The following is a 25,934-nucleotide window of genomic DNA, read 5'->3' on the forward strand; positions in this document are numbered from 1 at the left end:
CTGGCTGATAAACACTGTGACAGTGCCATCCTATTTTTGTCCAGAGCTTCCTCCTGCTCCAGGGTCTGTAAAGTGACCTTCTCTCCACAATTTAGGATGCATACTCATTTGAACACAAACACAGCAATGATTCTCACTGGCATAGGGCTAATCAGGGTAAGTAAGAGTCAAAACAGTATTGTCCTCCCAGCAAATAAATGTATTGTGTAAAGTTAGTTTCAGCAAATGAACCCAGCAGCTGGCCTTGAAGATCATGCAAATTGGTCTGTTCTGGGTGACAGGATTAAAGCTGGAAATGTCAAATCTTGTTTTGGACAACATATTTAGCCTGTTTGTGAATATATCTCTGTGTGTGCATATAACTTACTTACAAGCACAGATGTGTACATACATGTAAAGAAAGCTCAAAATTGTGAGACCCAGGATATGGGGTTGGAGTTTTTTTCCCCTTAGTATACATTTGGCTTCATTATAAATGAATACTCTGCTGTTCCTGACTGTGTTGTCTCTGTATAACCTGAGCTGAACTCTTCCTTGCAACACAAGAGCCCTGTCACTCCGTGATGTGTCTGGCCTGGAGCAAAGCTGGAACATAGCAGCAAGGGGCACATGTCCTTCCTGTTACCCAGCAGCAAGGGGCACATGTCCCTCCTGTCTGTCCCCTCCTGTTACCCAGGCCTCTCTGGCTGTTGGTTTGCTGAGAAGTGTTTGATTGCTGGTTTGGGGTGAAGAAGGATATTAGCAAGACAACTAATATGAGATGTCAGCATTCATACACCCTTGTGACTGTATTTGTAGAAAGGGAGTTTTGGGAATGCAGAAGATGAGGAAGTTGGACAAATTCATCATATTCTGTAGCTCAGTCTTGATACAACCAGAATTGGCCCTTAACAACAAAAAGCCCTGTTTAACGTCTGTTATTTTCCACTCTTCTCCAAATAGCAGTCTTGACACTCTGCAGGATATCAGCCACAGTCTTAAGGACTTGAGAACTCAGATTTTTCTCTCAGTTCTCAGCAGTGTATTTGTGCAGTGAGACACTTGACTGCATTAGGGACATCTCAAGAAACTTGAGCATCTTTAGGGATGTCACATCCTGCAGCCAGAATGTGGTGAGTCAGCACCAAGGATAGCAGAAGTTCAGTCACTTCCTCCTCTTCACTGCAACTGCAGGATGTCACTACTTACAGTTCCCTCCTGTTAAGTAACTTCTGATGTCAGTTCTTTTTTTAATATTTATTCAGTTGGAAGCTGTCTGTAATTTTGAAGTGCTTATGAGGCTTCTTTTCTTAATATCATACTGGGAAATCTGTAGAAATGGTAAAGATTTAGGTCTTGGCATAATGCCTTAACTTCCAAGGTTTGTTGTGATGTTAGGAGAGTTGCACCCCCTCAAAGTCAGAGTACAGTAAGGAAAAATTATATGGAAAAATGGGACAGATTATCTTCACAACTGCTAAAATCAGTGACAGAATGGAGCCTTCAAAAATATCTGCCATATTAGGAGTAGTTTTGGAGCTCTTTTGGGTTGTTTCTGGATAACTTACCACCTAATCCTGTGTGAAAAAATGAGAGAGACTGGGCTTGACTTCAATTCCTGTGCATAGAGGGGTAACTTAATGACAGTTTGCTTTGTGTTGTGGGAGGTAAGTCAGATTTATCATGTTTTGTTTGTTGTTTTTTGTTAATTGGCATTTCTGCTACGATCTGTCTTTTTCACTCAAAAATAAGTTGCTAACCTTTATTTTAAAATGAACGAAAAATCTCCAAAATCCCTGCTCCATGCTGTAAATGATATGTTTTTGAAAAGACTCCTATTTCTGCTCCCTTTTCTTTTCCTTTATTGAAGTTCCTGGGAAAAGCTGTGTGTTTTGATAATTTAGTGCTACTGTTAGTGGATTTCTCTCTGGGAAAACTGCAGACACAGGGATCTCACTCTTCATGGGCAAATAGGAACACAAGAAGCCACATGCTGCCTGCTCCAGGAGGGCTGGATTGCAGCCAGTGGTGCTCAGTGGTGAGTCCAGAAGGGTGACAGCTCTGATCTTGTGTTCCCAAAGCTCAAGGCACAGCTTGCTTCATCATGGGAATTTAGGCAGAGTGATAAGAGGACCAAAGAGAGGAAGAACAAGGAGGTGCCCAGATTGTTACCTAAAACGATCTTAGTCTTTTGTTAAAAAATGGCCTTAGATAGTTGTTTAAATTGTCCCAGGAAAAAAATACACCATGAAAAATGAGATTGCACTATTAAACTGTCTCCTTGTGGTAACCACTTGTGGGCTTCTCTGCATCTCTACAGGTAGGCTTGAAATCTCTAAGAAATTTATTTGTGAACTTTAGGTAGGCCAAACAATGGTGTGTCCCTGGGGTGGAAGCCCATTCACTCTATGCTCATTTTGGACTTTAGATACTCATTATTGTGTTTCCATGTGTAACAGTTACAGCTTTGTCCTCTCCCATGCTTTTCATCTTTAAACTGGAGCTGCAGCACACCTTCAAATGCCTATGCTATGGGTTCCCTGCAATTTTCATGAAGAACCCTGTCTACAAAAATGATGAAGATTGAACTCAGTGTTGCCTTTCACTCTGTCCTGCAAGTGAATGGAGGGGAAAGGAGGGGGAGATGAGAATTGCCTCCAAGTCAGCTGGAATAAACAGCATGGCCTTGAATTGACAAAAGCTCAAATCTGAGAGACAGCACATAAGGGTAATAAAGAAATATCCCAAGTTATTGCTTGCAGTGCATCAGCAATGAGTGTCTGCTCTGTAATTGCACTCAGTCTTGCCACCGATTTTCTTTATGTGAACCTAAATATTTTATCTGTGTCTGAGACTTAGCAGCATTTCCTACTCTTCCACACACATCCCTCTTGGGAGACCAGTAGCCACAGCATATTGATCATCACCATTTGATTGGGACTTGCCCTTTGTCTCTTGTGCTGCACTTTCCTGTACAGCTTTAAGTTGTGTTCATCCAGCAAGTTCATTGTCCAAGAACCAGTGCAAGCTTCTAGAGGAGGCTCCAAAATTTTTACAGATCTCAAGTCATTAGATGACTGCATGTTGCTATATCCCCAAAATCAAATAGGTCTCCTTAATTGGAGATAATGTCTTTGACTGGATGAGAATAACAAGAAAACCAAATGTAATAACACTAACATTGCAAGGACCTCCTTTTTTACAAGCTGCATTTGGCTTTCTTTATTCTTTCATCAGGTCATTTTTCCCAGAAGTGACTAACAGGTCTGTGAATCCCTCAGGTTTTGGTTATAAGAGTTAGTTATAGGCAAGGAAGATACTGGATTTCAGAGGGCAGGAGGGGCCAGTTCTAAAGCTGTAGTTCTTTGTTGAGTCTCACCAGGAATAACTTTGTACTCTTTTAAATGCTCATTTAACTCTGGCTGCATCTAATCCTGAACTCAAATCAGGCATTTGTGTGTGCACTGCCTTTAATGCATGCATGTGGGTCAACACAGTAATGTCTCTCCATCACACTTCCTCATAGAGATGGACGTATTTATTAAGCATTTGTAGCATCCTGTATTCTTAACTCCCTTTCCTGTGTTTAGTTATGGTATTTTTGTTTTCAAAGAGACTAGTGAAGGTAAAGAGATTTGTTTCTTCTGTTTTATAAATTGTGTGTTTTGCACTCCCAGTGCAGACTTGCTTACTGGTATATACACCTGGAGGACAACAGCTTTATTCTTTCCTGCTCCAGTTACCTTCATGGACCAGTTTAATTTAACACTAAGGTAAAATCTTACATGGCCCATAAAGAGATAACATGATTTTGAATCCTCCTTTCCTGGTTTTCATTTTGGAATGATGCTTGGTTTTGCAAACCCTTAGTTGCCAACTTCATTTTCAGTACTTGTATAAAAGTTAAGTGCCCTTTGGGTACTTCAGTGTAAAGTGCAACTTCTCCTAGCTCAGATTTAAAACAGTTTGTACCAAGGCAAAAATATGTCCCTTGTTATCTTGTCCTGTCTGTGGGCTTTGTTATGGTGATGTGTGTTGGTAAGCTGTTCCATAGTATTGTAAAACTATTTTTTGTCTAGATTGAAGGATCAATTTTCCATTTGGATATCATCCTTGTGTGTAAGTAAATACTTTCCTTAAATTCCTTCATATCCAAAGGCAAACTCAGACCTGTCTAAAATGGGAATAAGGAAACTTGAAAACAAGATTGGCAAAAGGATCAAATGTGGAGGTCACAGAAGCCAGATCTTAGTTTTGTGAAGGTTTTTCTGTTCTGCCAAAAGAGAAAAGCAGGAGCACAATTGTTTTTATTGAATCTCTCTTTAAAAGGGATTTCTTTTTTGATAACTGATTCTGACACACATTCAAAGTGAAATTTGCTGTCTCAACCTCATGGCAGAACAAAGGCCAGCAGATGTAATTACTAAATTCTTGAGATTCAAGTATTGGAGAAATCACCAGAGTTAGCAAGGGCAGTACATTTAATTGCTTGCAAAGGTTATAGGTGCATTTGCTTCTCTGATTGGAAGGCTGGAATTCAATTTCAAGTGATGCAGGATGTGACCTTGTAAAACTCAGTGCAGATTACTGATAGGTGTGTGAGGGTGTGGGGTCTTCCAGCTCTGCTCAGAAGGAATGGAGGCTGTGAACAGCCCATCTGCCTGTAAGAGTCCAGAGAAAGTTGAGCCTGTTGGTTGCAAAATGTACATGTTCAGGTAGAAACCAGCCTGGAGAAGGGAAAGATGGTTGTGTTTTACCTTTTCTTATGGTAACATTTGAGGGTAATTGCTTTAGCTAAATCCTTCAGCTATAAAGGACAAAAGATCTCTCAGTGTGAGGGGATTTGGGTAGGAAACAAATGGGAATGGTGATGGAGGGGTATGGATTGAGGGATTAGGACACCCAGTGTCTCTCACTCTTCAGATGCTGAGATGTTGGTATCAGCCTTTAGTAGTCTCCTCTCTGTTCAGTTACAGCTATAATTCCTGGTTTTCACCTTTTCTCTGCTAGCCATGTTTAATTTCCCTTGTCCTTGAAGAAAAAGGAACAATTTCTTACATGTCTAGCCATTTTTTTTCTTCCTTCTTTGTAAAGGCTATCATTGCCCATAATCTCTCTCAAGCAGCTGCTGGCTTTTATGCATGGCACCTTGCTAGATGGCTGTAAATTTTTTACAAGACCACCACTGTTTTCAGTGAGCTAGAAAAGTGTAAGTAACTATTCACACAGCAGGACTTCAAAGATTCTCTGCTAGCTTCTCACTGCACATACTGGGGTTTTTTCCTGGACTGTCAATTTTATATTTTGTGTATCTGCTTTCAGCTTATGCTTGAGGACCCTCACATTTTCCCCTTAGAAATGTGATTAACCTAGACAACCCTAAAGGAGGAAACATCTGAGCTGTAATTGCCAGTATTTAGAAATATGGTTGCTTGCCCAATTCAACAAGCCCTACTTTCTCTGGTATTTTTCCTTTCCTTCCTCTGTCTCTTCAGATTTGCTATCATCAAGAGTTTTTAAAATATATTCACATTTCAGGCTTAAATATAAATTTAGATTAGCTACCATTTAATTAAGATAACATCATCAGGATAATTAATTTCCTAAGATGGAACAACTAAGCCCTTGTGATTTACAGCCTGTGCCTTGTGATTTTTTTGTTCTGCACTGGAAATTCATGCAGGAGTGACATCAGCTTTGAGATGCCACGTCTGGTCACAGTGCCACCCCCAGCCTGGCTCACTGCTGGGAGAGAAGTGGGGCTGGCTAAGGCTGAAGCCATAGCTGGGGGAAAACTTGACTGCATGGGAAGCAGTGCTTTTCTGGAGCTGCTGTAAGCTCTGAGCTATAGACTCATAAATTATTTTCCACTCTGGTTGTGGGAAAAAAAAAAAAAAAGAAAAAGTACCATATATTTAATATATTTTAGCTGTGTTGCTCCCTAAGCTCCTAAAAAGCTCTTTCTGTACCTCCATTTTGAGTTCAGTGAGGTAACCTACACAGGAAAAACCAGAACAACTTTGTATGCATTCCACAGAGATTTGCTCCTGGCAACCTTTGAAACAACTTATTAAAAGAAATATTTCTGCACTTGTAACTAATTGTGTAAGAAACAGACTTTGGTTAGCAAATGTGTTTTTATGAGGACAAGCTGATTCATGCTTTTCCTTCTACTTCATAATCTATTCAGATGAATATTACTCTTATCCTTCCCATGCAGCTCTTTCAGAAATATTTTATAGTAAAACAAAGTAATTTTTTTGGAAAAGTAACAGTATATTGACTTAGCGGCTTGAAAATTAATATTTTATTCTTGAAGAAGATGTTGCATGAGGAAATGAAAAATCAAGACCCATAATAAATACAGCGGTTAAAGATTGGCCAACTGGAAGTTTTTGTATTTTAGATCCAAAATATACATTAGCTGTTGGAGAAATGGTTAGACAGATGGATGTTTAGTGTATGTGGATGGGATTTTTTTCTGGAGTTCTTGATTTAGCAGATGTACAGATGAAGTCTGTAAGATAATAGTGCTGAGCCAAGGCAAAGTTGCTGAGTACAGTGCTTTTTTTTTTTTTTTAAACTTATGACTCATGGGTGAATCTAAACTAGAACTATGTTTAATACTAATATGAAATTCAAATGATGGCTTTCATGGCAGACACTGGAAGTACGTCTTTGGATAATCTTAAACCAGGCTTTTCTTTCCTCCTGAATGTTCTATGGTCTTCCAACCCACTGTAAAATTTTGCAGTGAAGGAAACTTTAGAAGAAACTAAATTGATGCCCTGGACTATCTTTTCAGCATGCTTGTACATAATCAAGCCACCTCATGCCCAATTCCCACCAGTTTTCCAGTATTCAGGGCCAGTTAAGACTCTCACCTCGCATTTCCAAACCCTGAGCATGTCCTTGTTTTTCCACTGGGCAAAAGCCTCCCTGCTCAGGTGCTGTGCAAACAGTTCACCTCTCTGCACTGTCCTGTCCCCTGCAGTGCCATCGTGCCCTGGGGACAGTGCCTGCACCAGAGTGGCCCTGTTTGCCCTGGCCCCGTGTGCCCAGCTGCTCCTGGAGCTCTCCTGGCTGAGCACAGGCTCTGCTGCTCTGTCTGGCGCTCAGCTGTGCTCCTTATGGGTAACTCTGCTGCTGCTGTGGGCTCCTTCTCTGCAGGAAGGGACTAGGGGACGCTCATCCCAGCAGCTAAGCTAAAGCCAGGCCAGGACTGAAACCCCCCAGCTGCTCTGCAGCTTTTTTGGCATGGTCCGTTCACCCAAAACTTGATGGGCTTCTTAGGTAATCCTGATGCATTCTAGAATGTGCTGTGCAGGCTCCATCGGTGCCTTTGAGCAGGAGGTGAGGTCTGTAATGTTAGCAGAGCCCTGCCAGTGCAGTCAGCATAATGGCTTTATTGGAGTCATTCAGGTGCCTGAGCTGCTTCCAAGCAGGTATAGGCAGACTTCAAGGACAAGATAAGAGCATATCCTGAGCCCTTGCAATCAGTGACTTGAGCTGGTAACTACTAAACAGCAAATTAGGGAGTTTTGGTTGTTTATTATTATGTTTGTTGGGTTTGTTGTTGTTGTGGGGGTTTTTGTTATTTTTTTGTTGTTCTTGTTGGTTTTTTTTGCAGCAAAAGGCTGCAACTCCTCCACCTTTCCCCCCACTCCCAGCGTCCTGTGAGAAGAGTTTGGAGGTATGGATGCCTGCCTGCAGTCCGTGCAAAAGGCAGCAGTGGATAGCTCCAGCTGCGAGCACCTCGGGCTGTGTTTGTGCCTGATGTCTTTGGCATTAGCAGGGAGCAGGGGCCATGCAAAGTGCCACAGTTTGCTCCACACCGAGGGCTGCTTCTGAGGCAGGGAGGTATAAAGGGAGGAGAGAGCTTTCCATGAAGATGCTTCCTCAGGCTAAACAAATGCTATCCTGTGTACTTCCCAGCTGAGGCTTAAAATAGAGATAATAAATTGATACATGTTGTGTTTTGTTTTTGAGCTGGTCTTCAGTCTCCAGATTGGCTTTTAAGTATCTTGTTGCTATGGAGAAAGAACAACTCTCTCTATGCAGTGGGTGAGGAGAGCAGCACTCCTCACAGCGTGGTGCTGTGCTGCCTCTTCATCCTGCAGCTTTTTTTCCCGAGGAAATACTGCTGTTACTGGTGTGCTGCTGTTTGATCTTGTCTGTTCTTGTGATTGATTTCCTCCCCCCTTTTCCTCGTGCCCTTTATGAATGCGCTTTCACCATCTCTGATTTTTGTCTCCTCTGCCTTTTTTCTCAACGAGTGCTCCCTTCACTTCCAAATGAAAATTAGACTGTTTGCAAAGGCTTATCCTCTCTCTCCCAAACACTTTTGTCTGTATTTGTGGTCAGTGGGAGATACCAGATTTGTAGTGGGCACAGGAAAATACTTTGCTACCAATACATCTGTTTCTTTTCCTTCGTGAATCTTTTTGGAAGTGGAAATGAGCCTGCACTCTGGCTCTACACACACAGCAGAGACAAGGGATGTTTCTGGAGGTTGCAGCAGCATTATGCATCTGCTGCTGACTCCTTAGAGGAGCAGAGTGTGTCTCAACAGGCAGGCATGTCAGGAGCTGAACATGTCTGGTGTTGGTGTCGCTCTGCTCTGTGTTGTTTCCCTACCTTCGGCTCGGTGCCCAGGCAGTGCAGGCTGCAATGCAGTCAGCTCACAGGTCATCTCCCTGATGATGAGATGATGTCTGTGCTTGGGGGAGCAAGGAGGAAGGCCAGGCCCAGGTGGTGGCAGGGAATACAAATACACAGCCCCCCGTACTCCCCCTGTCCTTGGGACGTCAGCAGCTTGTTCAGCCCTGCTGTGTCCTGGAGCCCTGGAGCTGCACATTTGGGTGCATTTCTGAGGCTGTGTCACTGAGAGCTTTTGTTTTTATGCTTTTCCTCCCCTGCTGCTAACTGGGGAACCAGTTAGGAAAATAAGAATGGTATTTTAATTGGAAATACACAAATGAGTAGGGAAAACTTGGAATGAACCAGAGGAAATGCTGTGAAAGCAAATTCACCTCCTTTGCTGGTGGTTGCTTGATATCTAGGGACTGTTCCAGTTATTTTGAAAGGGCTCAGCTCCCAGTGGGACTCTGAAGTGAACAGGCCATTTTTTCAAGGCCATCTGCTGAGCTTCTGGGTGCTGCTCATTTCTGGAGACCTCTGTAAAAATCTTGTTGTCTACTTGTTTCATCAATGAGAATGCCATGTGCATACCAGATTGACCCAATTTTTTCTCTTGGTTTCCCTTTAATTTGCTATATTAAATTGAATCTGTCTCCATTTTCTGATTTATCTCTGATCCCCTGCGGTGTGAAGGAAGGCTGCTCATCTCCTGCTGCTGCTCTGAGCTGATATTACATTGTTAAACTGCTTCTTGCTCACAGCCAGTCCTGTGTGTGTCTCTCCAGCCAGGGAGGTCTGAGTGTGTTGCTGTTCTGCCCCTAATCCTGCAGTGTCCATGGTTGCCTACCCTTGGGTGGCTTCATCTTTGGGTCTGGCAGTCTCTGATGGTGCTGCTTTGTGCAGCCTAGAAAGGAGTTCCAAGAACAAGGCTGGATTTACCTGAGGAGAGTGCAGCCATGTGTGGAAGGCAGGCCAGTGCTCGAGGCAGTGACAGATCTCGTGTCAAAGGGCTGCCTTTGGAGAAACATGACACAATTCCTCTGGTGGGCTCCACCTGGCCCGAGCCCCTTGGCAACCCAGCCCTTGTGTCAGTGTGACCTGCAGTGGCTTTCTTGCTGTATTAACAAGGAAGTGGGTTCTCAATCACTAATTATCAGCCATTGTTATTCAATGTACTGAACAACAGGGTGTTGAGAACATAGGGCGCTGCAGTGTCTGGTATTCCCATCAGGGGCCCTTTTGGTGCTACCAAAAGAGAAATACTGTTAGTATTTCAGTACTGTTAGTACTGCTCTGATGTGACCTTTGGGTCACAGCAGGTTGGCACTGCTTGAAGTGTTTGCTATCATGGTCATCTTGGGAGCTGAGAGCTCAGTGATCAAAGTGTGGAACTTGGCAGAACAATCTCGGAGGCTTTTCCAGGATTCTCTGCTTGTGTCTCCATGCCGACACTTCTGTTGCTGGGCTACTTTTTTTGGGAAACAAGCTTCTTGTTACTGGAACAATTATATTCAGTGATACCTCCATGAGGAAAGTGCTCTACCATGCTCCCTTTGTGAGGCTGGAAAGGGAGAAGGGAAGAAGGGGACTTCACAATTCAGCTTTCAAATAGTAGTTGCTAGAAAAGGAACTCTGTGCCTAGAAAAAAATTCATTCTATGTTTATGAGCAGATTTAAGTGTTTCAGAACCAGCCTTAGAAAAAAATGTATATGTATACATAGCATTAAAATAATTGGTGTATTTCTGTAAAAACAGAAATCTACTTATCTGCTGAAGGGAATTACAGAATGCAAATGCTACATCATCATCATCTCTGCTGGCAAGATCAACCCAAGCATGAAGCTGGAGGTTGTCAGGATCTCTTATTCCTGGGAAACAAATTGACACAATAAGATGAAGCCTAAAATCCCACAAATAACACAGATGTGAAGAATTTCTGGTTTCTTTTAAGGCAAATAAGATGTATACCAAGGAGTAATGGTTTGATATGTCCATGTTTTGATTTCAACCTATACTTACATGTTTTGTGTATGTGTGTATATATGTAGGAGTGAACAGGTTATCCCTTTTGAGCTTGTGCCTTTTCCTGTTGGAGATGACAGAAATTTTTCTGACTGTGTTTTGCAGGTCACAGTCCCAAGTCCTTCACTGGGACTACACGTTATGGTCGTGTAGTGATAGGTTGGACATGAAGACTTTTTTTCTCTCAGTACCAGGGCTTAAGCAATATGGTCTTGAAGAGCTCAGTCTACTGTTTAAGACCTTGGAAATGGATGAGATATCAAGGCCGGAGCTTCCCCACTCACATGTGCTTAGGAGAGTTAAGCCATGGAAAGCAAACTGCATCCTAGCACATGGCAGAGTTTGGATTGCTCCTCTGTAGGAGCCCAGGAGACAATCCTTTCAGCCTTTCAAAATGCTTCCCTGGTCCTCCAACTCACCTAACCATTGGGCACTTCACTGAATAAAGGACAAATGGCTTATTTTGACAAGCACTGTAACCTTTGTTTCAGTGGTTTTTATTCATCCTCTCAACATGTCTTGCAATAAGAGACGTTTGCAGACTTGCAAGCTTGTAAAATTGCAATTATTTAGGAAACTTATACAATGTGAGCTGCAGCAGTTTCATCATCAGTGCAAAGCATGTAGCTGGGAGAAGGAAGAGGAGGGAAAGACCTTGAAAGACCATAACTTAGAGCTTCTGTGCTGGTACATTTTGAGGCCATAACCTGATGGCTCAGCAGCCAGCAAGGCTCAGTCCCTCACTCTGTGGTCTCTGTGTCAGCAGGGTGTTTAATATGACAGTGCTTTTTGTGATAGGAGCTGCTGACTTCTGGGACTACCAAACAGATGGTGACTACGTGAGAACACATGTAAGTGGCTGACACTGTAGATCTTGATTTCCCCAGTTGTCGTGCTGCTCAGGATGCAGTATTTAAGGCTAGAATCAGCATAAAGGGTCCTATCATCAAGAAAAAAAGGAAAAATAACCACCCCCAACCCAAATCAAACCCAAACACATTGAGGCCTCATGGTTCTGATGCCCTTAGCTATAGGGAGCTTGTGAAATCTCCTAGTTTGACAAGTCTGCCAAATTTTAGAGAAGGCAAAAATAACACTGCAGAGTAAATTTCTGGTGGGGAGTTGAGAAGTATTGGTACTATTGCAAAATTTAAGCAGTAAATATATGTGGATCTGTGTAAAAAGAGGACTTTGGAAGCAAAGGAACCAAGAGGCCCAATGTATATAAATAAAGCAATTTGCTATTTCTTACGCCTCCCAGTAAGGACAAAGGAAATGAGAGTATAGTCTCTCCTCATGAGTGTTTGAAAGCTGCACTGTAGTGCTGGATTCCTCTTTGGCAATCTTTTCTTACCCAAGTGGCTGAAATCTGTCAAATTCCAATGGACAGAAACAGAACCTAATTTCAGAGTGTGTTGTTGACCTTTTTCTGAGTTGGATCTCAGAAACGTCAGCCTTCTGACGTTTGTTCTTATATCAGCATATCTGCAGCTTGTGGAAGTTTAAATATTAAAGCATAATGTCTGAATCATAGCAACCCTTCAGTGTCCAATGAGAAAGCCAATCTGGCATATTCACATGGTACGTTTTACTCCATCTGCAGAAAGTAGCTTGATGTGTGCTTTTTAAAGTAAAGAAAAAAACTGAAAATCCAACCCTTTTTGAAAATTGCACTATTTTGGAGCTGGCTAGTGCATAGGATTTTTTGCAGAGTAACATTGAGTTTCTCAGCAAAGAATGAGAATTTTTGTCTGGAGAGAAGTGTGAGTGGAGGAAAAGCAAGATCCCACAAGTTTGGAAAAATGGGAAATTTGTTTGAGATGAGCAAACCTCAAGCTGCCTCAGAGTACCCAGTTGCATCCAGCTGTCTCTCTGGGTACTGTGCCTGGTGCAAAGTGTAAGATAGCAGTGCAGAAATTTCAAGGCATGGGAGTAGTTGTAGTAGTAGGCACTCAAGCAGAGAGGTTAAGCAGACGATCTCCAGAGGTCCAGACTGAGTTGTTCCATGTCCTGAAGCTGTTCTTGCATGGGATCCATGAAAGTTCTGAACAATAAGTTGGGTTTAAAATACAGACATGGAAAAAAGGAGAGTGGTGAGGCCACACTGGCTTTCAGGCAATTGATATAAATTAGCTAAAGTGTCACAACTAAAAAGAACTTTCATGAGGAAGGGAGGCTGGGGGCACTGTACTCCAAATGTCACTATGTCATTCTCACTTTCCCATAGGCTGTTTGTCTCCAAAATTTTGGAGAGACAGATGCCTGGGTGGAAGGAAATAGTTTGGTAGCCAGTGGAGATGCCCAGGCAGCAGCTAAACCCTTAAAAAGTAACAGGAATGAAGCACTGTCATATTGACCTTCTGAGCCAAGGGGAACTGCTGTACTGCTGAGATCCTGGTTTTTATTGCTGAAGGGGTAAATGAACATACTTATTTAGCAAAACACTCAGAAATTTGGTTGTATATTGCACTGCTGATGAAACTGGATAATGGTTTTGTTCAGGTTATTTTTGCATGGTTGGAGAAGGGACAATGTGCGTGTGCTTTGTGAGAGCCTTTCCAGACAGCTTGTGACTGTCCTGACCTGCTGTCCTTGGTTGTCTCCTAAGAGAAGGTGGTTAAATAATGCTGGAGTTATATGACAGGAGTTTTGTAATGTGAGTAAATATCATCTGTTTAGCTGTAAGCAAATAAATCTTTTAAAATATCACAGTGGATACCTTAGGGGAAGAGGAAATATAGCTACTGCGTAATGCTTACACAGTGGGATCCTGGTTTGGGGGAGGGCTGTGCCTGCAGTTATTATGTCTTCATGTTAATTACAAAGCCAGGAAAAGGAAATGGGAGTGTTGTTGGAGGAAATCAGTGTATTTCAAGTTTAGTTTAAAAATAACCAACACCTTAAAAATCTTGTACAGTTGATCAGGAGATTAGTGTCAAGGTTTTTTTAGAACACTTGAATCCTGAGTATAACAGTGGATACAGACAGCCATATTCTTGACAGTGCTGGTGTGTTCTGGGAGCAGAGTGTGGAAAATCACCCCTGCTTGATATCTCTGAAGCTGAAACCAGATAAGTCTGGCCTCTTTAAAGGACATATTGTTCCTGCTGTCACTCATATCTCTTCTGACATTGGTACTTCTAATATTCTGATTCAAGATCTCAGTGCAGTAAAGATTTATGGTTGGTAGGTCTGAGAGTTGGTTTTCTTCCTGAATGACTTGTCTGACTGAACCACTGGAGTCCTACCAGGAATGCTGAAACAGAGGAGTATTGTATACATGAATGGAAATTAATTAAAATTTTAAGATAATAATTTATAATGTATGACTCTCGTCACGGTTTCAGCTGGGATAGTGAATTTTCTTCCAGTAGCTGGTGAAGTGGTGTGTTTTGGATTTCAGATGAGAAAAATGTTGATAACACACTGAGGATTTAGTTCTTTTGAGTGGGCTTGGAGAGGGGGCATAAGGAGCTGGGAGGGGCCATGGCCAGGGACAGCCAGCCCAAACTGGTCACAAGGATATTTCATACCATATGGCATCATTCTGAGCAAAAATTTGGGAGGGGAGCTGCTGCTGCTTAGGGGACTGCCTGGGCATCAGCTGGGGGGTGGTATTGTACATTGTACACTTGTATTCTACATCACTTGCTTTTGTGTATTCTTCTATTATTGTTATTATTATTATTATTATTCTTTCCTCCTTTTTTGTCCTATCAAGCTGTCTTTATCTCATGACACAAGTTTTCAGTGCTCTTTCCCATCCCACTGGGGGGCAGTGAGGGAATGCCTGCTGAGTTAAACCACAACTACATTAGAGAAAAAAAAACCAAACAAAAAACTGCACCTGTTTGTTCACAGTATGGATTTCTTGTCTTTTCAGCTTTGCTTTGCTGTTTTGTGATCCAGAATAGAGAGCTTGTTAACTGTTTATTACTGTACTGGTAATCTTAACATTGTCCTTAGTTATTTATAAAGAATGATTTAATAGATTAGTAGTAGCATTAACCAAGTCTTGCTTATTGACTTCCCAGTATAATAACAAATAAGTGTACTGACATAGTTAACTGTACAGATAATTAGTGGCTGCATGTTTGGAGCCAGATGCTCTGCTATGATAATAGTGAAATAAGTGGAGATTTGCCAGCAAATAACTTGGCCTGTTTTCTGTTTGGCTGTCTGGAAATGCATTTTTACTTTGTAAGTCCCCGTGTTTTGAAAGATCTGTCTGCAGGTATGTCATGGTTATATGGAAGCTATAATTTCTAGGAAGCAGCAGATGTTTAGTGTGTCTGGTGAGTGACAACACTGGCACTGGGCTAATTGTCACATTCTTAATGGGCATATCCCCAGTCAATGGTCTTAAGCCAGTAATAATCAAAGACCTGATTTATTGAGTTTATGTGGTTGCTTTTTTTTGAAGGGGGAGGAGGTAGGGCATATCGATTAATAAATTAAAAAGCAGCTTCCTACATGCACAGGATTTTAATTTGGGAAGCTGGTATCTATTGCTGTGTGGAATAACAATTTTAAGTAGCTGAACTAGAAAAGTGCATGTTAACATTGTTTGTGAATAAATTAATTCTTAATGTTGTAGGGCATAGCTGGATGCAGGGAACATTAAAAGAGCTTGACAGTATGTAAACCAAGATTCTGGTGTCCAACAGGAGGTAAAATTCACTTTATTCTAATAGTTGATTAAAATTTTATTAGCAGACTTTAAGATATTGGTGGGGCAGCTCTTCAGGGATGAGCAACCTAAACATGTGCCTTCCTGTTTCCATAGCAACACATCATTTTCATCCTTTCCAGGCTGCCAGGATTGCATTGTGTACTGCAAGAGTATTAGATTCAGTAGAGCTATTAACAGCTCAGTATTTTCCCTAAACCTTGCTATTGAATATTTTCACTTTGGATGATGATTAAAATAAAAAAGTAGTTGTGATTATTGTGCTTTTTTGAGAGAAATAAATCGTGGCAGCAGAGCAGGAAATGAGACCTGGCAGCTGGGGTAAAGTGTTTTGGTCCCGTTCCTTGACTGCAAAAGTGGCAATTCCTGTGACCATGCAAATCCACTTTGTCAATAACGTCAAGGTTTTTGCAGGTCTAGCTCTCAGTCTGGTGGTAATTGTTGCAATCTTTGGAAGTGTTTTTGATTCATATTGTTTAAGCTGTTGGAGAGAACTGAAGCAATGTAGTAAAGGTTAAGGCTATAAATGGTGGCCATTAGCAAGGATCAATTTTCCAGCACGGTGGATCATGGCCTTGGAAGCACATTTGGAGGTGGCATTTTCAAGCTCGACGTAAGCGATTTGGTAACTTTCCAGGATATTTGAGGCAATTTCTGACTGCAGCATATTCATATTTTGCTGTGAGCTTGAAACTGTTCTGTTGGATTTGGAATGTCAAACTTGTCTATCAAGTCACAGAACTCTTAAGACTGGGACAAAGGATCTCGGTATCATTTTCACACACTTCTCAGCTGCTGTGAGCACAGGAAAATCCTTTAAAATGCATATCCTTTGGATAGAGAAATACCTTTTAGAAAGATGTGTCTTTTGTCTTGTCTGTCGGAGATGAATAATTCAGTATATCCCTATGCAAATGTTTGTTACTCTATGAAAAAATGTGTGCACCTTATTCTTCTCTTCATTTATGAAGTGTCAGTTTCCCAGTGATGAATCTTTGTCAAATACAGCCATGTGCTATAGTGTTTTCTGAGCTGATTGCAAGTGTATCTTCTGTTTTGGCATTGTGGAGGCTTAAATCACTGTTGAAACTGTGAATTTTAAAATGTTATTTTAATGTTACCGCTATACAGTAAAAGAAGCAAATTGCCACGAGGAAGTATTTAAGCAATGCATGGAGATGAAGATCCCCACAATATTTTCCTTTGGCCTTTAGGATGTTTAATTTTCTGTTTCTCTAATTGTATAAATTTTTCCACAGAGTGTTACAAGGCGTGTCAATAAAAATCGAGAGCTTTCACGGTAGTTGTCGCTATAGTTACACAGTGCAGCTCTTAGCCTCCTGCACAGAAAGTAAACCTCCTGCAATCCCCTAAAATCCTTTATTGGCAGAGAAAGATTGAAAGAGACACTGCTGGGTGAGCAGGTACCAAGCAGATTCTCTGTTGCACTGATACATTTGCAGGTAATGCTGTCTTCATGCACATGTCTGCAGAAATGTTGCGTGGATGAGGACAGCAGGGAAAGAAAACAAAAGACATCTTTTTAGGGGGAAAGAGGTGCTGGACACAGAAGGAGGAAGGTAAGAAATAAGTGCCAAAATGAATTAAACAGAATCTCAGTTCATAGATGATGTCTCCATAAAAAAGGAGGAAGGTGCCTTTTTTACAGCCCTGTGAGCTGTAGCCCTCCACAGAGGCAGAAGTGTCACGCTCTCAGGATGCTGCTCTTCTCCTGACTCCGGAATTCCGTGCTTCACTTAATCCTCAGGGTCTGTGCAGCACAAATGTGGAAATCAACACTGACTCCTAGCAATAGCTTTTTGTCTCAGCAGATCCCATATGCATTCAGGAGCCCTCAAATGGCTTTTAGCATGGCATCTCTGTGCTTAACTCTGTCTGCTTTCACTCTGTATTATTTTCTTTCCTCTGTCCTGAATGGCCATTAATTTAAGGATGTTGTATGAATTACTCCTGTAAATAGTGAACTTCTAAAATGTTCCCTGGGATAGTCAGCTATCCCTGGACTATAGATGGGGAAAAAAAGCACTGAGGAGCATTTTCCCAGGAAATCATTCCTTAAAAGCAGGCCTATATAAGTCACCTTTGCCTTAATGATTCCTTCCTTAAGTTCTTTTCATAACTGAATAAAGTAATATGGGTTTATTTCATATCAGTCACCATGTGAGAAAGGATAATTAAGTGCATAAGTCTTATGTTAAATTTGACTGTTCATTTTTTTCAAGTGTATTTTAAATACACAGGTGAACCAAATAACACCTTCACTTCAGGTTTTTTTTTTCCACTTCTTTCTCAAGTTCCAGATTTACAGAGCACCGTGAATATAAACCCATGGATGATTAAATACAATAGAGATTTTTAGAGCTTTTTCATTATTTATTTTCATTACATGACGTCTGTGGGCTCAAGGTGAGATGAGACCATGCAGTAGACCCTCGGCCTAAAAAGATAACAACCTAAAGTAGTTAAAATGAGGCGGGGAAATGTAGAAAGAGCACAGCCAGTGAGTGGCCTTTAGCCAGTAATGCTGCACCCAGGGGTTTAGTCCCCTGCTGTCTGCTGCTTCTTGTGATGGTTTCTGCCATTTGTCAGAGGGAAGGTCTGACCAGATCCCTGCAGAGCTCAGGAAGGAGGATTATAGTTCTGCTTTGTGCAGGGCAATTCTTCCTCTGTAATGAGAAAGTTTGGAGTCACACGGCTAAAAGGAGCAAAGCGTCGGTAATGGAAACAGATAGCTGGAAATGAAGGAATTAGTCATGACTCAGGGTTTTACTTTCAGTTGCACTCAAACTTTTTTCCCCATGGCTTCGTTTTTCATTTCAAGGATAAGCAATTGGTCCACTTTGCCTTTCCCATCAAGGCTTGGCTTTGCTTCTTAAATCCTGTTAAGACCTTTGCTGATTACCAGTTGGAGAAGCAGCTTTGAATCCATCCATGTAGTCAGCCTGAAGGAGAACTGGTTACCTAATCACATTGCCAGCTAAGGAGTTTTTGCACTCCTGGGACTTGGGTCGAGCCAGTGCACACTGACGTGAGGCTGAACTTGAATTACATTGTGTTGTGGATGGAAAGTTGTGGTCAGTATCATGTTAGTCAAATGAAACCTTCAAAAATAGAATTATGCTTTGGGCTGAATACAATGTTGTCGTTGTTTAATTGTCCCCTGGAGAGCAAAAAAAATTTCTCAGTAGCAAAAGCATCCAAAAAAGCATCTCTTGCAGAGAAAGCAAGAAATATTTCTGCCTGAGAGAGCTTTGGGAGCTTTTTAAAACAAATAAAAAACCCCAACCAAGCTAAAAAACCCACAACACCTAATTAAAAAAAAAAAAAGAATTGAATTCAATAAAGCACTGTGGGAACTGTAGACTAATTAATTAGAAAGACTTCCTAAGAAATTTCTGAAAAAGATAACCTTTCATGCTGGAAAGTAAACAATTCCATGAGCAACCTTTCAGCAAGACATGCTGGCTAGGAGAGAAGGTATACCGAGAGTATTCAAACCATATTTCAACACAGTAATTTAAAGTGTTTGATGCAACAGCTACTACTTAAACATAAGAATAATTCCCATTTCTTCAGAAATTACTCCAATGTAATATGTTTCCTCCCTAATAATAGGCATTCTCATGCAGAAATTGGTAACAATCCATCAGGTAGCTGAAAAAGCTTGGGAAGTCCCTTTGGTATATATTTGAATGAACTAAAGGTACCAAAGATGCAGTAAAACTAGGAAGGCACAGCTTGGTGCTGAAGGGGCTCCTAATGCAGAGCTCACCATCTTGCTATAGAAGGTTTTGTTAGGTTCCCAACATTTAGAGTTTTCTGTGCATAAATGACATTTTGGACAGGTTACATAAGTATGTTCAAAATTGTTTAAAGATTTGAAATGTCAGTGGGTTTCTGATTTTGCCTGGGAAGCATCTATTTTTTCAGAAAGCTTTGTGTCTCCTGGCAGCAAGTTTGTAGAGCAGGTTGGGCTGGGCATCTGGGGCAAGGTCTGCTTGCTTTAACTTGAAATTCTGCCTGAGCTAGTCAGCTATCTGTAGGCAGTGGAGAGGACGAGATGGGTGAAAGGGTGGTGGTTTTGACTTCAGATATTTGCTTTGGGTGAGATGAACTCCACTCTAAAACAGCCTGTTTGTCACTGGAGTGTGAGATGATTTAGATTCCTCTGTGAAGCATGTTAATGTGCATGCACAGGTACATACACCATGGATGTTTTGGACTTAGGCAAGATGAATCCCCCTTGTAGAAACTCAGGCACTCCAAAACACCAGTGAACATCTGCAGGGGCGCGTGTGCAGAGACAGAAATCGTGTTGTGCTACAAATGGTGTTGTTGCTGTCCATGCAAGGTCTGAAAGCATGAAATCTGTTTAGCAAACATCCCTAGTTATACGTAGACTACATGTCTGTATGTGTACATAGAAATATTTTGCAAACACAAATATTAAGTGTAGTATTGCCACTCATGTTCTAATCCTTTTTAGTATCTGTTTTTTCAAACAAAAAAAAAAAAAAAAGACACATGGGTGGCTGTGGTCATCTTGAAATTATTTGACCTGGATGGTTCTTGTATCCTTTGTAGTATTTGAAAGTATTTTTTTATTTTTAACCTTTCTGTGTCAGTAATTATTACAGAGAGTTTTAAAATGCTGATAGTGCCTCCTCCCTCTCCCCCCAAGAAAAAAAATTTAAAAGAAATGAAAAGGCTCTAAATCAGAGAATCTAAGCATTTTTAAATCTTTAGATTAATTTGGAACATGAATCACTTCTGCTAGGTTGATTGAACGCTTAAAATTCTTATTCTTGCTCCATCTATTCTTGAATAGATTTTGGAAACTTCCATATATTGGGTCTCACTGAGATGGAGTTCATTTTCCAGAATCATGAGAATTGCATTTTGGTTCACCCATGAACAAAACTACAGTTCTATTAGTAAGTGAGCCTGCAAAGTAAGGATCTCTTAGCTGTACTGTACAAAAAATATTTTCATGATAGGTGTTCAGCAGGCCTTAAGTTATTACAAAAAGAGACAAAAACATTTCAAACTGATTTAAGAAAACATCTCAATATTGTCTGGCTTTGTTGTTTTCATATTTGCTTGTTCTGTTTTCCAGCAGTGTAAAGAATAAATTCAGCTTCTCTCATATTCCTGGTGCAGGTTAGTGAGAACTACTTTGTAAAGTGTTCATTTGTTTGGATGTTATATACACAGTCCTATGGAGACACAAGCATGTCACCTATTGCTTTTCTTACTGCATACTGAAGCTTGCTGTTTTACCAGAAGTTTGAGCTTAATTGGATTTTGGTCTTTTGTACTATTTTCTCAGTATTATTATCTATCACTTTAAAGGTTTTCATGCTATTGCTTTTTCTCTGTGAGTAATGATAAATATTTGTTATAGGGCCAAATGTGGCTTTAAAATCTACCTAATCCTTTTCTGTCTCCCTTTCTTTCTATGCTGCCCTCTATATCTGCTCCTGCAGTGTAATTAGTCTAGTGCCAAATATAAAATGGAAGAAACTGGCTTTCTGCATGGACACAGGAAAGAGCAGTTAGGCCAATGTATGGAGACCTCACATTTCCAGTGCTTCCTTTTCCTCCAAAGTGAGGAGAGCAAAGCTCCTGAATTCCTTATTTGGTCAAATATTATTTCAGAGATTGAAGTATTTGTTTCGTTTAACTTTTTTATTTTGAAGAATACTTTGTTATTCCATGTCTCTGGTAGATATAATCCTTCCAAAATGGTGTCAGATATTTCTGTCTTCAGTCCAGCTAGTTTCTTCTTCTCCCTGAGGTTATGCAGAGGATCAGATGGGAAAGTGCTGAGCGGCGTCTCAGGGACCCAGCTTGCATTGTCCATTCTGGTCTCCAACCTTCTGGAGCTGGCATGGTGCCTCTGAATCCCTCTGCCCATCAGCTGTTCTCCCTGTTGTGGTGCCAAAGACAGATTTTACTTTCCAGCCTTGGATCCCTGCACCTGATGCGGGAATGCTGTTTTCAGTACAGCTAATTTGTCAGCACCCAAAAAATGTAGCAGAGCAGAAACTTTCAGAAAACATGTCACAGCATTGGTTGCAGGAATTGTTCATCTCAGGACACTGTTTTGTGCTCATCTTTCTTCCAAGGACTGACTTGATATATTCCCTCTGCTTAAGGAGCTACCCCCAATTCAGAATTTAGGTGCATCTTCTACTGATGAAGGCACAGTGGTGAGGTGTCCCCAAAATGTACCTTGAACGTTATGTGTGAGGGATGTTGTTTGCCTTTCCTAATCAGAACAACTGAAATGGTGTCACTTCCCACCCAGTGGCATCCCAAATTCTGCCAATGTTTCTCTCCTTGCCTTGTGCACTTCTAGGGAAGATTAGGTAAGAAGGATGTGAAGGGTGAATGTGTGGATATCTGACCTGCAGAGGAGGGTGAAGGTAGAAATATCAAGAAGCTGGGCTACAGCAAGGTTATTTTTTGACTAGCTGGCCTGAATATGTAAAAAATGCACACCCATAATCTGCTCTGGGCCACTCAGGGTTGGGGTCTGTTTAGCCCTGGGTGTTGCTTGAAGTAGTCATATTTTGCCACCTTGGTATTGGAATTTAAGCTTTGTTTTTTCCATCAAGAATTATGGGTTTGTAATGAAATAGTTCAGTGAATAAAAGTAATAGAGAATAGGGTAAAATTTGTCCATGCAGATAAAAAAAGATAAAAGTTTGCAAGCTATGCTTTACATGTTGCCCAGAATCTCTGTTCTGCACCAGAAGTGATGTCAAAAGCTGTTTCCATCTAAGCAAACTCGCCTTTGGTTTTAACACATATTGATGGCAGAACTCTTCTTTTACTTAATATCAACAAGCAATTCCCCCAGACCTCACTCAACAGTCATGTATGATTTTTGAAATGATGATTGGAGAAGCAGATCCAATCCTGCCTTATAGGCACTTGCCTTTTGAGGCTGTCCGCTTTGATTCTCTTCCTGACCATTTTTAATCCTTTATGGTATAGTACTTGTTTTTAATTATAGCTGGCTATAGAGTTCTCCCACTCTTTTCATAGCCAGTTTTGACCATTTGCTTACTTTTCCCAGATCTCTTAGTGAAATGTGACACTAAGTGAGCTCTTGCTTTAAAAATACATTTAAAAGAATAGAGTTGTTATTCCTATGGTCCTGGTCTCCCTAGCTATTGCTTACCTGTGGAGAAAATTCATGTATCCCATCTGGTACACATTATTTGGCTCATTACTTTGCATAAGTTTCTCAACATGGTGATATGACTGAAGTTCCTAATCTTTTCCTAGCCCTTAAGAAATAGGAAGAGCTGGACCACTTGGTCTTGCTTGGCAGAAATCAGACTAATGGCTTAGCCATGTGGATGGGACTGAGGGTGCAGTTTGTGGTGTTAATACTTTTCAGTTTGTTTGAGGTTTAGTTGTGGTGATTTTTTGAATTGTTTTTCTTCAGTATTGCCATTGGAAATTAGCACCAGCTCAGCCATGCACAGCCAGCCTTGGGTAAGAGCATTGTGTTTCATCAGCCCTTCTGAGAAAGACTTGCCTTTGGTGCACACACTTGATGTAAACCTCTCTATGGTTGGTGTTTGAAGTCTGAATCATGGGAATTTTTTTTGTTTGTTTTTTTTATTGCTTGGTTTCATCTTTTGTCATAGCTCTGTCAGCTGTCTGTTTTCTTCTTTGAAAGGGGTCCTGTTAGTTCACAGAACAATATTGTATGAGGCAGAGGGCAACGGTGGCTGCAAATGGCATCAGTGTGAATGTGAGAATGTTACCACTTTTTACTCCTTCTCTAGGTGCTCAAATGACCCAACCCTTGTTGTCTCTGAGTAGGTCTAGAGTTACCCCATTCAAACTCCCACACAGTGGTGACTCTAAGAGTCCCTGTAACAATAGGCACAGACTGAGACAGACAGACAAGACAAGGCACATGACCCACAGGAGTTTTATTAGACGTGCTCTTGCACTACAGTACAGTGCAAGTAGGCACAGTTGGACCAGGTACAAGTGGGTTAACTCAAGTACAACAGTTGCAGCACAGAGGAAACTTGCAATCCACAAATCCTGCCCAGAAAGGAGGGTTAGTTCACCCTGAACTCTCTCTGACTACAGCTATGCTATAGCTTTTATTGAGCTATGTATTTTAAAGCTCTCACAGCGCGCAGTACTACAGTGCTGTCACTGTTACAGCTGCACTATGACGCTTGCAGGGGTGCCACCATCTGAGCCATTGTGATACACCAAGATCACAACTTGAAACTTTGCAAAATAAGGCATCCTAATATCAGCACTGCTGAGCTGCAGCTACTTTTGCTCTGTGGTGATGTTTGCGTAGCAGTGAGAAAATCTACCAGTTCAATCAGAAACTTAGCAACTCAGTCGCCACTTGTTTCCTTGATTTCTCTCTTTGCATTTCTAACACTTTAGCTTATGACTGCTGGGATTGATCTCAGATTACTTGTTAAGCATGGGGGGGGGGAAAAAAAGCCCTCACTTGTTTAATATCAACAAGCAGTTTTTTTAGACTTCACTCAACAGTAATGCACATTAATATCGTGTGTCTTGAAATTTGACCAAAATGCAGCCTCGCAAATTGCTAAGGGAAAATGAAAGGGAGAAGTTCAAACTAAAGCCCATTTAAACACAAAGCTATTTTACATAAGATGTCCATGTGGAAGGTTTACACATTTCAATTCTTGGTTCTGAGTTGGAGAATTGTGTTCTGCAGAAAAGGACACCTTCAGAGACAAATCCCAGAACACTCACTTTTGTTCAGTGCAAACAGCCCTTCAGAGGAAGAGAATAGCAGTCAGAAGAGAAGAAATTGTAGGTAAATGTAACCATATGGACTATCTCTTCAGCTTTTGTTATATCACAAGTATTTTCTATAAGTTGCCAAGGACTGACAGTCATCTATAGCCTGGTCTGTGTGGTTGCCTTAAAGTTCATGCTTATAAATAGACCAGTGTTGTACAAAGAGTTGCTGTATGAAATATGTTAAGCACCAAAGCATTTCCAAAATATCCTTTTCCAACCTAGCTGTTCTTCCTTGATGAGAGAATTCCTGAGAGCCCAGTGGGGTCTCTTGTTTTAGACTTCAGCCAGCAAAGTAGGAAGAAGCACCATTTCACCTGCATGCACCTGCTCATCCTGCTGACTGTCCTTTCTCCTGCTCTTTGATTTGCTTAGTGCTGTGAAAGCTACATGTAGGCCTGGAATGCAGTTTGAGGGGATTCTCAGATTCTTGCTTCTGTGTTCATCTATGACTTTTCCTAGGCCTGTGCTGAAGATGCCCTTCAGTTCTAGGTCTTGGAGGTAACGTTGTAGGTCAGATGAATCACAGCTGTCCCCTCCTTTCCTTTGTGTCATCACTTAGGTCAGTTTGAAGTGTGTGCAAATTTGAGGTGGTAATGCTTTAATGCACAGGCACAAATGGCCCTGGCACCACATGGTCCCACGGGACACTTGGGTAACTCACACTCTTCTAGATGAGCTCTGACATTCTGCCTTGCGTGGGTGACCTCTTAGTAAGCACTGGGTGTAAGGTATTTTCTGCATATTCTGTTTCATATAGTACAGAGGGTCATGAGATTGCAGTCTCTGGCTCTGTGGTGAGACTGTGATTGTCTAGTTCTGGTCATACAAAGTTTAAGCACTGTGACACATTGAATGCCTGTCACTGTAAGAGGCAGGGATGTAGGTTCTGAATGATTATCACTCTCTGCCATGTCTGATATCCTGATGGAACAGACACTAGTGCCACGGTCAGAGCTTCAGGACAAATCTCTCCATTAATTAATTTCTGTCAGGTGTTTTTGTCCTGTACTTAAGTGACCAAAATTCAAAGATTTTCTTGTCTTCTACAGGTGTAGAAAAAAGCATCTTTAATGCTTAATCCTCTCTGCACTGCAGCTGCTTCATGTATGATATAATCCTCATGTATTGTCAGTGGACCAGTTACGTTCAGTCTTGCACAAAGTCGTGAGCCCAGGTTTTGTTCTGTGTTGAGTTGGAGATGCTTTCCTGTTGGGAAGGAATTGACAAGTTTGAGTAAAACCAAAACAAAAACCTCGTGCAGCACCAGTGAGCTTTAGACATAGTTAATACCATTCATGTTTCCCCATGGAAACAGAAATGTGAACAGATAATCCTTGTAGTAGATTTCTGTCCTTGCTACCTACACAGAGCAAAGCAACCATCTCCATCCTACAGGGCTTCAGTTCCACCACAAAACTGCATGGGTGCATCAGCCCAAGAAATCTATAGTTGCAAGTCTGTTGTTTTTAAACCCTAGGATATAATTTTGCGAATTTCTTCCTCTTTTTTCTTTTTTTTTTTTTTTTTTTTTTGGTTTAAAATGACTATGCATAACTGAGAAGGAAAAATAAATTCTGTCATAAACTAGACTGAGTGGTAACCTAAACTGTTTATTTGATGTAATGTGGAGTGATTCTTTCAAATAGATACATATTAATTTGTGCAGTGAGCCATTCAGCTCCTGCTTTGAAGTGCCCTGTGAGAACAGAACAAAATTTCTATTGTCATTGTAATTTGGCAAGATAGCACTTCCTC

The 25,934-nt window shown here is 41.1% G+C and overlaps 2 protein-coding genes across 4 annotated transcripts in view; one reads left to right on the top strand and one right to left on the bottom strand.

Moving 5' to 3' along the window:
- Window positions 1–25,934, top strand: part of SERGEF (secretion regulating guanine nucleotide exchange factor) — a 141,862-nt gene that overhangs the window by 107,930 nt on the left and 7,998 nt on the right. The gene's annotated exons all lie outside the window — the stretch shown is intronic.
- KCNC1 (potassium voltage-gated channel subfamily C member 1) overlaps window positions 23,294–25,934 on the bottom strand; it is a 123,594-nt gene continuing 120,953 nt past the window's right edge. For both annotated transcript variants that reach the window (XM_071427844.1, XM_071427840.1), the window contains one exon: window positions 23,294–25,385. In XM_071427844.1, coding sequence (XP_071283945.1) covers window positions 25,204–25,385 — 182 coding nt within the window. In that variant the 3' untranslated portion in view covers window positions 23,294–25,203. The remainder of the gene's footprint in view (window positions 25,386–25,934) is intronic.

The sequence above is a fragment of the Agelaius tricolor genome, unplaced genomic scaffold (genome assembly GCF_023055355.1).
Source record: "Agelaius tricolor isolate 1412-34295 unplaced genomic scaffold, bAgeTri1.0.p SCAF_5, whole genome shotgun sequence".
Lineage (NCBI taxonomy): Eukaryota > Metazoa > Chordata > Aves > Passeriformes > Icteridae > Agelaius > Agelaius tricolor.